A 13050-nucleotide genomic window follows, 5' to 3' on the forward strand; every position below is an offset into this window, starting at 1 on the left:
CGAAAGAGCTCTTTTAGCGATTATCTATGATTTGGTTGAGAAAGGTTTGGTTGAAGAAACAAGAGGTAATGTGTGTAATAGTCCTGTTCTGCCTGTCCTTAAGCGTACTGACTATTCTCAGCCACCTGTGTATTGGTTTGTGATCTACCTTCGAGAGGTCAATAAGATCGTTGTGCCACCGTTGCCTGTTGTCCCGGATATTAGTGCTTTATTGACTAAGATCCCTGCCTCAGCTGCTTAGTTTTCTGTTATTGATCTGAAGAAAGCTTTCTTCAGTATTCAGATTGCTGAGCAAAGTAGGGATATTTTTGGCTTCTCTTTAGGAGGCCGCAGTTTCCGGTTTAGGCGCGCTCCTCAAGGTTAACCCGCTGGGTTAAACTCTGGTTATTCAAGTGGCTGAAGGGGATGAATGGAAAATAGCCTTCTGTACCAAATGTGGGCTTTATAAATACCAAGTAATACCCTATATTAGGGAAGACAACAGATATACTGGGTATGGGGCAATTAGTGCTGCACTTATCACAATAGTAAGGTAAAAAATTAAACTTTAGTGCATGGCACCTGAGGCTCAATACCCCTAAGCCTTTTAGGATTAGAAAACCCCACAATAGCAAAACAACAATTTGGTCCAGCACTACTTATTGTAACATCTCAAGTAATATCACATGAATAAGAACAACATCAATTCAGCAGGTTTGTTTTCACTTTTCATCTGTTGATCTACGGACACTAGGTGAGCCACACACCCCTTCTTTGGAAGTTGCGGAATAGGATAACACCCATTGTCATGCCATATCTAGGCTGGAGGTTGAATCAAACTAGAAGATTGCTTACCCGAAAATGTATGCAGCCTTTAACACCTTGACGTAGGAAGAGTTTTTATATTGATCAGGTTTTTACCAATACCACTTTAAGAAAGCAGATTGAACATCGGTGAGAGTACACAGAATAGAAGGCCAACACACCTTTTGCCATGAAGAAGTCCGAGAGTACGAAACGCTCTGGCTACGGTTTTACTTGTTGTGAAGAAGAGATCACGAATAAAGAAAAGTCAAAACACACCTGCTGAATTGATGTTGTTCTCAATCATGTGAGGTTATTGTAGCTGTTACAATAAGGAGTGGTGTAACAAATTGTTGTTTAAGTAATACCCTATGTATTATGCAGCATCCCAGTGCCTTTTCAGCACTTCATCAATTATATTATAGAATAATTTTAGATCAGATTGTGCTGTTATATACCAATGACATATTGATATTCCCCAAAAACTTGGAAGAGCATGTCCAGCATTTGAAAGCCATACCTAAAAGATTGGAGGAGAATAATCTATATTTCATGATTAAAAAGTGTGCTTTTCATGAGGAGGAATTTGAATTTCTTGGATTCATCCTTTCTTCCAGAGGAATATCCATGGATTCAGCCAAGGCTCAAGCAATTCAAGATTGTCTTTCTCCCAGCAACATAAAAGAAGTGCAGAACTTCATTGGCTTTGCCAATTTTTATCAATGTTTCATAATTACATTTTACATAAAGATTGTGACTATAACCCATCTATTAAAATACAATGTAGTCAATTGGCCTAATGAGGTGGAAGAAGCATTTAAATTCTTCAAAAGGTATTCACTACTGCACCAATTTTGTTGCACCCAAATCCTGAACAACCATTTTATGTAGAGGTCGATGCATCGGTTTTGCTATTGAGAGCATCCTGTCTCAGCAACATAAGAATATCGCAAAACTTCACCCAATAGCATTTTGCTCAAGGATGTTGACTCCTACTAAAGCTAACCACTCTACTGCTGACAAAGAACTATTGACAGTATAGGATGCATTAAAAAAATTGAGATACTATTTATTGGGAGCTCGATATGTGGTTACCATGTTTACTGATCATAGGAACCTGTAATTTCTAAAATGATCTCAAACTCTGACCCCAAGACAATTGAGATAGTCGTTATCATTTGCCAATTTAAATTTTGTCATCTCCAATATTCCAGGTTCAGCAAATGGGAAGTCAGACAAACTTTTTAAACTAAACACCAAGAGTGAATTAACAAAGCAAAAAGAGATTACAGTCATTCCCACAGAGAAATGTACCTGCACTACTCAATATTTCATGGTTAAACCCTTAGGGGAAATGAAGAAATGGGCTAAAAAAATCCAGAAAGAGAGCTGAGAGAAAATCTTCCTTTTTTCAAGGGAGCTATTTATTTACCCACTGAAGAATCGTGAGAAATTGCCTTTCAGACATATCACGATGATCTGTTGGTAGGTCATAACTGTTTGTTAAAGACTACAAATCTTGTGAAAAGACATTACTGGTGACCAGCCATGAACTCCTAAATAAGTCAATATATAGCAAATTGTGAAAAGTGTGCAAAGGATAAGGTCAGAAGACAAGCACTTTAAGGGCAACTACAACTTCTTCCTATAGCCCTTATCCATGGCACACAGTAACTTGGATCTTATAGTAGATTTACCCTCCAGTCAAGGATACAACACTCTTTTGATTAATGTGGATGCATTTACTAAAATGAGTCATGTAATTCCCTTAAAAAACATCCCAGATGCTAAGCAATTAGCACAACTGGATAGTTTCCATGTTGTAAAAGTTCATGGAATTTCTGTGGTCGCGATTTTAGATCTGGGCACACAATTTATATCTCATTTATGGAGGGCGTTTATGAAAAGACTTGGAGTTGACTCTAGGTGCTCCACCAGCTACCATCCAGAAACTGATGGACAAACTAAGAGAGTCAATCAAGTTTTAGAACAATACTTGTGATTGTATCTACCAGATCAGGAAGGAGAATGGCCAGGTCTGATATGGACAGCTGAATTTGTATACAATAAAGCAGTTCAAGCTTCTGCTTGTTATTCACCATTCTATTCAAATTCAAATAGACACTCTAACGTGTTTATTGGGAAAACAGATAAAACAGACCCTGAGGTTGGAAAGATAGTTAAGAACCAACAACAAGCCTATCACCACAAAGTAAATTTGTTTGCTTTTTCAAAACAAGAGGACAGTTGTGCATCCAAGATAGTGGCTTTGTTAAAACCAAAACAAAGGTCAGTGGTCTAGTGGAGGAGAAGTCAGCATGAGCCCCTGCAAATCGCCTTTGTGTGCATTTGCGATTGGAGCAGCACATTTCAACTGGGTAACCTGATGGACAGTAGTGTTCCCTAAGTGCGTGTGTTCTGAGGAAATCATTTCCTACAGTAATTCTTGTTTTAGCCGGGTTCAGCCTCCAATTTGCTTAGGAGGGTGCAAACTGGGGTATGACTGATTTACTTTCAATTTTTGGAGGAGATTAAGCAAATTGAGCATGAGTAATCTACACCATGTCGGAATATTTTCTAAGAAAGATAGTACATTTTATATCCTGCTGAAACGTATTCGAAAATGTAATCTAAAAGAAAGTCAATTGGTATTAAGGACTAATCAGAATTTTGACAGTAAAAACAAGGATTGGCAATCATTAATCAATGCGTAAAGAACTATTTTATTGACTATGATACATATTTGCATAAATTAGCAAGAGAGAAGCTAAAACCTCTGAGAGCAGAGGGTACAATTGTAGAAATATATTTGTATATAAATATGCGGCTGTGTTTTTTGGAATGTCAAGTAATAGAACCGGGTTAGAAACTAAGGGGCATATTTATGGGAAGCTTGTGTCGTGTTTGCACCATGAAATGTGGTACATGCATGACGTAATCCTCTAAGTCAGATTTATGAAGGTACGCAAAGTCACTTTGTGTGACTCTGAGAGGCCTCATAAATATGGAGTAGAATGCAATGCAGTACCCAGTGCAAATCACTGCATTGCAATACTCTACCCTGGATAGGTATTCAATGGAAGTTGTGGCGGGTATTCCCACCCAACTCCCACGGATTTGACGCATTCCCAGATGGAATGCGCGAAAATCTTATGCCTTTCCAGGAGTGGAGTAATGAGGAGAAATATCGATATTTCGCCTCGATTGATCCTCTATGTGTGCTGCAGTCTTTTAGACCGTCCTAATTTCGGCTATATCAGGAGAAGATGCACATACATTAGATTTCACTATATGAGCATGGTCGAGACTTGCTAAAATATGCAAAATGAGTATACCATGCTCACCACAGTTGTGGCTGAGAATAACCCACACGTAGAGGTAACTAATGCACCCTTGGCATGAGGCAACTCTACTTCTTAGAGCTGAATACCATGGGAGATATGTTCATACATCCAAAATTAAATTACACTACAAATGGCTAGGGAACCATGCACTCCATTGGATGCGCTTCTGTTTCACAGACTGTGCCAACCCATTTATGAGACCTTTCGTCCTCACCAACGGAGATCTCAGATTGTAGTCTGCTGTCAATGATTATATCAAACCAATTCTAAATAATATTGATAACCACCATGTACAACACTGTATTAAAGGATATGAAAACCGACCCTAATCCAGCTATGGGGAAGTGATATTATAAGCTAGAACATGATCTATCACATGCCCAATATATATTTTGTTGCCAATAAACTAGGTAAGTTTCCTCAAATGAAAGACAGACTTATCCATTACAAATTCATTCACAGAGCTTATTATAACCAGCCAACATGGTAAAGTGTTCTTGGCTAATAGCTCGGCTTGTTGGTGTTCTGCTACTCCAAGTTTCTATATTTGGCCTGAGATTGCCAATATATTAGGGACTATTGCGCACAAATATTTGTTGTAATTGGTGAAATGACTGAACACCGACTGGAACCATCACTGTTTGTCACGCTTCTTGGATATGTAAAGGACACTCTCACAGATTGCAGGAAGTACACAACAGGATGGCAATGTTCTGGGGGCGAGGTTAAGCACCTGAGCGTGTCCAGACCTACAGTTATTTGGGAACTGCTGATGAGGCAGAAATAATGTATGCAACAGACTAGTTCTTTGCTACAAAATAAATGGGCGGTGGCAGTTAGAAAATTAGGGGCCCATTAGGATGGTGGGCGGATTGCCCCCTCCAGGTTGGCGGTGGCCTGGCGGGGGCAATCCGCCCGCCATCCTAACCAGAATGACCCCCCCCCGCCATATTAGCATGGCTGGGTGGTCCGCGGTGAACAGAAAGACCGTCCGCCACTTTTCCGCCCCGGTCGCCTTGCGACCGGGGTGGAATAAGTTTAATATGGTGGCAGTGTCTATCAGACACCGCCAGCCATATTAGTATGGGCTGCAACAGATGCCTTTCTGTGGCGGCGATGCCGCCATGGAAAGGCAGGCGGTCTTCACTTCGGGGGCCCTGTGCGGGCCCCCGGAGTGAAGGCGAGGTGGGGGTGCACATGGGGGGTACCTGTGGTACCCCCCAGCATTTGCATACACAAAGCGGCAGGCACAGCGCGGTGCCTGACACTTTGTGTATGCAAATGCTTACATGCATTTTTAGCATTGTGGCGGGCGGTGCTGAGAGCACCGCCCGCCACAATGTTAAAAATGCAGGATGCGCCCACAACTGTGGCGGGCGCATCCTAATACCCCCCACGGGACCCCCGCCCTTATAGCGGGCGGTCCCAAGTACCGTGAGGATGGCGGGCGGGCAAAGTCTGCCCACCATCCTAATGGCCCCCTTAGTGAGGCACTGTACGTTTTAATGCTGCTGAGGCTACCCCAAGCAAGGGAAACATTGGTATATGCTGATGTAACTGGTACTGTGGACCTGCAGTTGATATGTTACGTCAATGTCATATTGTGATGTTGGAACATCATTTTTACTCATACTTGGAGCACCACTGAAATGCATACTTTACTTTATATGACAATCTATTGTCATCAAGCATAATTCCAATTGTCAAGTCATTGTCTCATTAGTAATTCGATAAGCTTTTCTGCATAGCAAATTGTCAATTGAATTTAAAATTTGTCTCCTCACACATCTTACATTATTGTTTTAATTACCTTTGCACAAGTGTTTCTAGAGGTACTTCACCCTCTTCCTCATATTCATTTGAAAAACTTGCTCCAATCTGTTGCGAAATCCGGTGGACTGTCTCAGGTGCCTACACAAATGCAAATACAAAACTTATTTTATGGCATTTAACAGTTAGCTGGAATTTAATATTTCACTTCCTTCAGAAATCGAACAAAAAATGCTTAACCAATTGAAAGGATACTTGCTATTTTCTTTTGATTGAAATAAAAAGCCTAGTTATAAAATGCTAACTTTTTCCTGGGAGCCCTGCTGCAGCAACACCATCACAGTATCCTTGAATTGAAGCAGCTTTTGTAAGAATTTTCTTTTTTAGTTCCCAATCTGCACACTGCCTATTAGTGCATACTGCGCTCAGAAGAAATGGGAAGCTTTCCCTAGAGGCAAGGCCTAATTTAAACTCTTCTGTTGTAATCTAGTGTCTGTCTGAGGCCATTTCTAGTGGTGCAATAAGGAAACTATTTGAAGTGGCATTAATGTAGCACTGGCCAAACGTTGGTCGTATTGTAAAAGATCGTTAGCAAATCTCAGCAAGCTGTAGGCAAAGGTACATCACATGCAGTATATAATGATGCCTATCACTAACTGTGATCCTTGTGATGGTTGAGGGGTATTTGATCAAAATATTGAGAAAAATATAGAGATGCAGGCATATTGAATTTTTAGAATTGTGATCCACAATTATTGTGATGCAAGAATATCTTTGACAATAATATCGATTTTCTAAAGTAAGTAATATCGATGTCAAAAATCTCTGTCATTAATATTGTTTCCAAAAATATCTAAGTTGTTAATATCGATGTTAAAAATATCTATGTTGTTAATATTGTTTAAAAAATATCATTAAGTAATATTGTTTTTTCATTTTCATTTTCATTTTTTGTATGTATTTTAGTATATGTTTTCATTTTATATTTTATCAATTATTTTTATAGTTATTGTTAATGTTCTTAATATAGTTTGTAAATTTGTAGTTGCTTTTAAATGAAATTTGTATTATAATTTTTAGTGTCATAACAGGTTGTGGGGAGTTTATAGGGTTACAGGGTGGAAGTAAATGCATCATAACTAATAATATGGTTTTAATAATTATTTAATTGATAACTAATTATGCAAATTGCGTAATTTATTTTTTAAGTTCTGTTTTAGGTGTGGGTTGTGGGGTTTGTAGGGGATACAGGATGGGAAGTAAATTAAGTATAATTAATTAAGAATTACTTTTGAATTATTATTAATTATTTTATTGATAATTAGTTATGCAAATTGTGTATTTAATTTATTTTTAAGTTATGTTTTAGGAGCGGGTTGTTGTGTTTGTACGGGTAAAGTGTGGGAAGTTAATTAAAATAATTAACTCATTTTTAGTTCATGATTATTGTTTAATTGATAAATAATTATGTACATTATTTTAATTTTTCAGATATATTTTAGGTGTGGGTTGTTGGTATTTTAGGTGTACAGGATGGGATGTCAATTAAGAAATAATATATTTTAATATATATAAAAAAAGTGTTCATTATTTAACTTATAATGATGCAAATTGTGATATTATTAAAATGATGTATTCATTTATTAAAAAATTTAATATTTATTTTGTAATATACATTAATTGTCTTATGCTTTTTAATTTCAATTTCATTTTAATTGTTGGCTGTTATGATCTTGAGCATATAGGGGGTCATTAATATAGCAGTGGGACTGCTGACAGACCGTTGGTCTGAACGCTGCAGTATGATGCATGCTGTCCAACTGTCAGCTATCAAGGGACAGACCGCAGTCTCCAACAGGATCTAAGATCTCCTCAGGTGGCGGTCGTAATTGTAAAATTTGAATGGCAGTGGTATCTGCGCAGGCTGTGCTGTCAGGATTACGATGTCCCTTCCCCACAGCCTTGTCATTGTGGTCCGACCTCCATGAAAGTGCTGTCGGAAACAGACTTTGGGGGCCCAAAACAGGGCCACTGTAAAGTGGCCCTGGGGTCACATATAGTGCCCTTAATCACATCCAGGAACCAGGTGCCTGACACACGGTGTGTGGATGTGCAGGAAGTGCACTTTAAGGCTGTGGCTTGTTCTGAGGCCATTTTTCTGGGCCACACCAAGTAAATGTACCCCCTCCTAAGGCAACGCTTTCTCTACTGTTGCGTGGACTGGCGTGGGACTAATACATTTTACCCCTCCTGAGATAAACGCTTTCTCTATTGTTGTATAAACTGGAGCGAGAATAGTATATTTCTAATTTATATCGGTTTTTTTAAAACAATGTTTAAATATATATTATTATGTGTTTCTGTATTTAAATTTTTATTTTTTATATATACATTAATGTAATTTTTAAGCTAGTGTTAGTCAAATTTATTTTGATATATTGTTATTTTTTTGTATAAATAAAATGGAAACATTTTTTAAAAATTGCAGTTTATTTGTTATACATTTAATTTTGTTATGCGTATCGAAATATATATATATATATATATATATATATATATATATACAACATCAGTCTCATACACAACGAGGAAAGACGACGCCGTTGTGGTGATCTTATTAGCTTTTAATGTCGATCTGCAACGCGTTTCGCCTGTACCAGCAGGCTTGTTCACGAATAAATGTATGTATATATCTATATATATATACATATATATGTATTTATTATATTGTTACATTTAAAACAAATATAGAATTATAATACAAGTTAAAATTAATATTTTTTTATAGTTTTACACTATATATATATGTATATAGAAATAAGCACTTGTATATATGTGTGTGCTTATATAAATTATTTAATATGTATACATATTTTTTAATATTATTTAAACATATCTAATGTACATTATATTGATGTTAGATACTAATATATTTAGGTTTTACTTATTTATCCTACACATATAGTAAAAAAACATTATTTTTGTATATATTTTTCAATATTAGCATACAACGATACTTTTTTAAAATATGTTTGTACATTACCATTATCTGAATAAAAAAACGATATTCTTTGATTGCTATTTTTGACATGATATTTTGGTATCATAATATTTATGGTTCCAATATTGTGTCAGTGAAATGGTTGAGGTGGTTGCAACTGAGCTAAACATTTGAAATTCTCAGTCTCAGTCTATCGTAAATGTTAACCAAAAAGTCCAAAAGGCACTAAAGAGGCCTGGTTATTTATTAACTGGCTACTGCACTCAGGGGTATGAAAAATATCTGGGCCATATTACTTAAAGGGGACCCGGGGGAGTTTTACAGGCATATCCACCCAATTTATAAGGCCCAGGGACATTTGGTATTACAGAAAGGCCTCAGACTCTTTCACCTGCACATTTCCAGTGAGGCATTCCCTTATTTTGATGGGGGCCTAACTCCATGTAAATGAGACTGCCTTTGGTCTAATCCCATTGCGGGTCTCCTCATAGCATGGGAGTACAGTCCCATGCAAATGAGTGAACCAATTTGACCATGTGTCTGCACAGTATTACAACATTGATGCAAGTGAAAACAAGCAGTAAATTCATCCCTGAGAACACCGCACCCTCTGAAAGAAGCTCATCGGCCCTCTCCCATTCAAGCAGTTGCTGTCACATCCAAATCATGTACCCATAAAAAAAATGTGTATTTGTAAAGCGCACGTATCACCTGTGGGTCTCAAGGCACTGAATAACAGATATTTATTGTTATCCAACTCAATGGTACTAATTTTATCGACCTCAGAAGGATGAAAGGCTGAGTGGACCCGCCGGGATTTGAACCTGTGACCATGAGGGGTCAAACACAGAAACCTGCAGTGGATACATTAGTCCACTAAGCCACCACCTCCAGTGGGATCTTTGACTCACTCTCTAAATTCAGATTGGGTTCGCTATCAGTGAAAGACATTATCCCATCAATCTCTCGCTGCTGTGTTCTCCCAAGTGCAGGTGCAGTTTGGGTCTGCATTGGGGAGAACACTTTTTTTCCTGAATTATGGCATGTAGTCAAGTTCTGATCTATATGCACCTGATGAAGGTGTGCCTGACGAAAGACATCAGCATCCCTCAGATTAGTGTAATCTGATGCTTAATGTCTACTAACCCTAGATTATAGGGAATACTGTTAGCATGAGAGACCAAGGAATCAGTAGATTTTCTATGAAACTCTTAAGATTATCCGGGCTCAGAACAATTATTTTTAAAATACCAAGTAACTAACTCTTTGAAAAAGACTACAAAGTTTGAGTGGAAGTCTGGCTCTTCTCAAGTTACCATTTGTGATGCTGGGATTATCAGTCAATTGCCATGATCTACTATCACTACAAAATATTTGTCTACATTTCCCATAATAACAGTCAACTTTAATGCTGAAACAACAGCAAACAATCTTCTAAAATGGGGCCTTTTATCACCACAGGCCAACAGTGTGGCAAATAATGCATTCTGTAGAATGTATAGGTGCAACTGGCGAAGTGACCACTTTACTATCAGCAAATGCCCTAAAATCATAATGTTTAGGGTGGGGAGGATGTTATTGAGCTTGTATATGAGGAACATTCGAGGGGCCTTGCCTGAACTTGGAGGTATGTGCATTCTTACTCTGCAAAATTGTTTATAGGGCTTTTGGATGAAGCACACCAGACAAGAATGGCTCTGTTGTCTAATTGTTTCAAAATTAAGACAAGCACATAGACAACACAGCAAAAAAAGGCTCTTCTGACGGAAGCAGCGCTTAATTTGCGCAGGCAGTCAGCCCTAGCACTCATTTTGCATGTTGACCCAAAGCAAGGGAGAGAAATGCTGCGAAAGGAGGAGAAAGAGAAAGATAGGAAAATTGTGATCCTGGGAGTATGGAGGGGTATAAAGAAACCTGCATGAGTGAGATAAAGAGATGGGAAGTGTAGGGTGGAGAAGAAAGAGTAATAAGGTGTTATCAAGAGTAGGCAGCTCTGGTATTGGACAGCAGCAACATTCAGCCGTGCCTGCAGTGAACTCCTAAGAAAATCTTCTGGCCCCTGAAATTTTTTTGTTTTTATAAATTAAGCACAAGAATAAATATATCAAGGGGTGTGCACAAGTTTTGATGCTAGTAGGGGTGATAATCTGGTGTCCCTTTCTTGCCCTGGTATCCAATTTCCACCTTCTCGGTACAAAACAATGCCACTGTTTCGATTTTAAATCACCATTTGTCCATGCCAATAATTAATTAGGTACAACAAGAACTCATTTTTAAAAAGCCACTAGTTATGCATTTGTCAATAAATGTATTTGTGTTTGAGACATAAAATTTCACATTGTGGCAAGTGACTTTGCCTTTATAATAAATGTACCTCATTAGCTGAAAAGGATCCATTGGTGTAGTGGGTGGGAGCTTCTTTCTTGTCTTCATTTTGAGAAATATCACTTGGCACCCTATAGAGTAAATGAGATATTAATGTACCACAGATTCAGAGGCTGCTAAAAAGACCCTTGAACTTGAACACTAAGGAAATGATTAAAGCAAGATCCTAAGGAATAGCTAATGTAGGTTACCAGGCATTTGCAATTTTTGCAATTTTCACCCCGAGTGGGCTGGGTATACTCAGACGTGAGTCCCAGGCTCCCCACATCACTGGAGTCAAGCTATCCAGGCTGAAGAAGGCTGATAGCCAAAAACCGGTCCCTGGATGCTTGATTCCGGTCTAGGAAAGACATGGCTTGGTAGTTCGGGCTGGACTGTTCCCATGACGCACAGGGTCAAGGCTGATTTGCATATAGCCATTGTCTGACCTGGGGTGGTGTGGAGTGCAAAAAAATGATGGATTTAGGCCCAGATATTTGTACTGGGGTGAATGTAAGACATTGTTCTGCATTCTGTCCATCAACTGTGTTTTTTGCAATTTTCACCCCGAGCGGGCTGGGTATACTCAGACGTGAGTCCCAGGCTCTCCTCATCACTGGAGTCAAGCTATCTAGGCTGAAGAAGGCTGATAGCCAGAAACGGTCCTTGGATGCTTTATTCCGGTCTAGGAAAGACATGGCTTGGTAGTTCGGGCTGGACTGTTCCCATGAGGCACAGGGTCAAGGCTGATTTGCATATAGCCATTGTCTGACCTAGGGTGGTGTGGAGTGCAAAAAAATGATGGATTTAGGCCCAAATCTTTGTACTGGGGTGAATATAAGACATTGTTCTGCATTCTGTCCATCCACTGTGTTTTTTGCAATTTTCACCCCGAGTGTGCTGGGTATACTCAGACGTGAGTCCCAGGCTCTCCACACCACTGGAGTCAAGCTATCCAGGCTGATGAAGGCTGATAGTCAGAAACCGGTCCTTGGATGCCTGATTCCGGTCTGGGAAAGACATGGCTTGGTAGTTCAGACTGGACTGTTCCCATGAGGCACAGGGTCAGAGCTGATTTGCATATAGCCAGAGTCTAACCCAGGGTGGTGTGGAGTGCAAAAAAACGATGGATTTCAGCCCAGTTCCTTGTACTGGGGTGAATGTATGACATTGTTCTACATTCTGTCCATCAACTGTGTTTTTTGCAATTCTCAAAAAGGCGTCGCAAATTGTGCACTGACGTTTTGCTAATGGAATATGATTTTGTAAAAAATTCCGAATTGGAGTGGGTTGCAATCTGATTTAGTTTGTTAATACTCACAAGCTAGTTCAAAATTTGTGACTTACTCTGACTGGTGACATCACAGGGAAAGATGGCCTGCTATAGCCAACACTACTGTCTGTGAGCGCCTTTAAATAATTACTTTTTTCCTCCAAATGCAGCACTCAAAGGAAACAGGGCTGCTTATACATTTTTTTTTAACTTTTTCGGAAAAGTTTGTTTGAGAGTTGACAGAGGTCCCCTCGAACACTACCTATTTCACAATTTCTTTTTTTACATTCATAAAGTGCAACCACATGCATCCATACACCCCTCGGGCGGGCTCGACCCAAGGGAATAAATAAACAGCCGGAGACCGCTCGTGGTCTTCCAGCCAACATAGTAACAGAGTGTGTGTCTTACCTTATTGAAGCGCTGCTGTGGCCTTCACCCACGTGGCCCCACCATGCTACATTGGGGACGAGGCCAGTCGTGCTCCACGCATGCCCGCCTCACGGTCACCGATT

At 39.1% G+C, this 13050-nt stretch overlaps 1 protein-coding gene across 1 annotated transcript in view; it reads right to left on the minus strand.

Moving 5' to 3' along the window:
• The window catches only part of SYNE2 (spectrin repeat containing nuclear envelope protein 2), a 1750628-nt gene that overhangs the window by 1421789 nt on the left and 315789 nt on the right, over nucleotides 1–13050 (minus strand). The window contains exons 25-26 of the mRNA XM_086937933.1: nucleotides 11273–11354; nucleotides 5938–6038 (exon numbers count right to left, since the gene is read on the minus strand). Coding sequence (XP_086794059.1) covers nucleotides 5938–6038; nucleotides 11273–11354 — 183 coding nt within the window. The remainder of the gene's footprint in view (nucleotides 1–5937; nucleotides 6039–11272; nucleotides 11355–13050) is intronic.

Source organism: Lissotriton vulgaris, chromosome 9 (assembly GCF_964263255.1).
Source record: "Lissotriton vulgaris chromosome 9, aLisVul1.2, whole genome shotgun sequence".
Classification (NCBI taxonomy): domain Eukaryota; kingdom Metazoa; phylum Chordata; class Amphibia; order Caudata; family Salamandridae; genus Lissotriton; species Lissotriton vulgaris.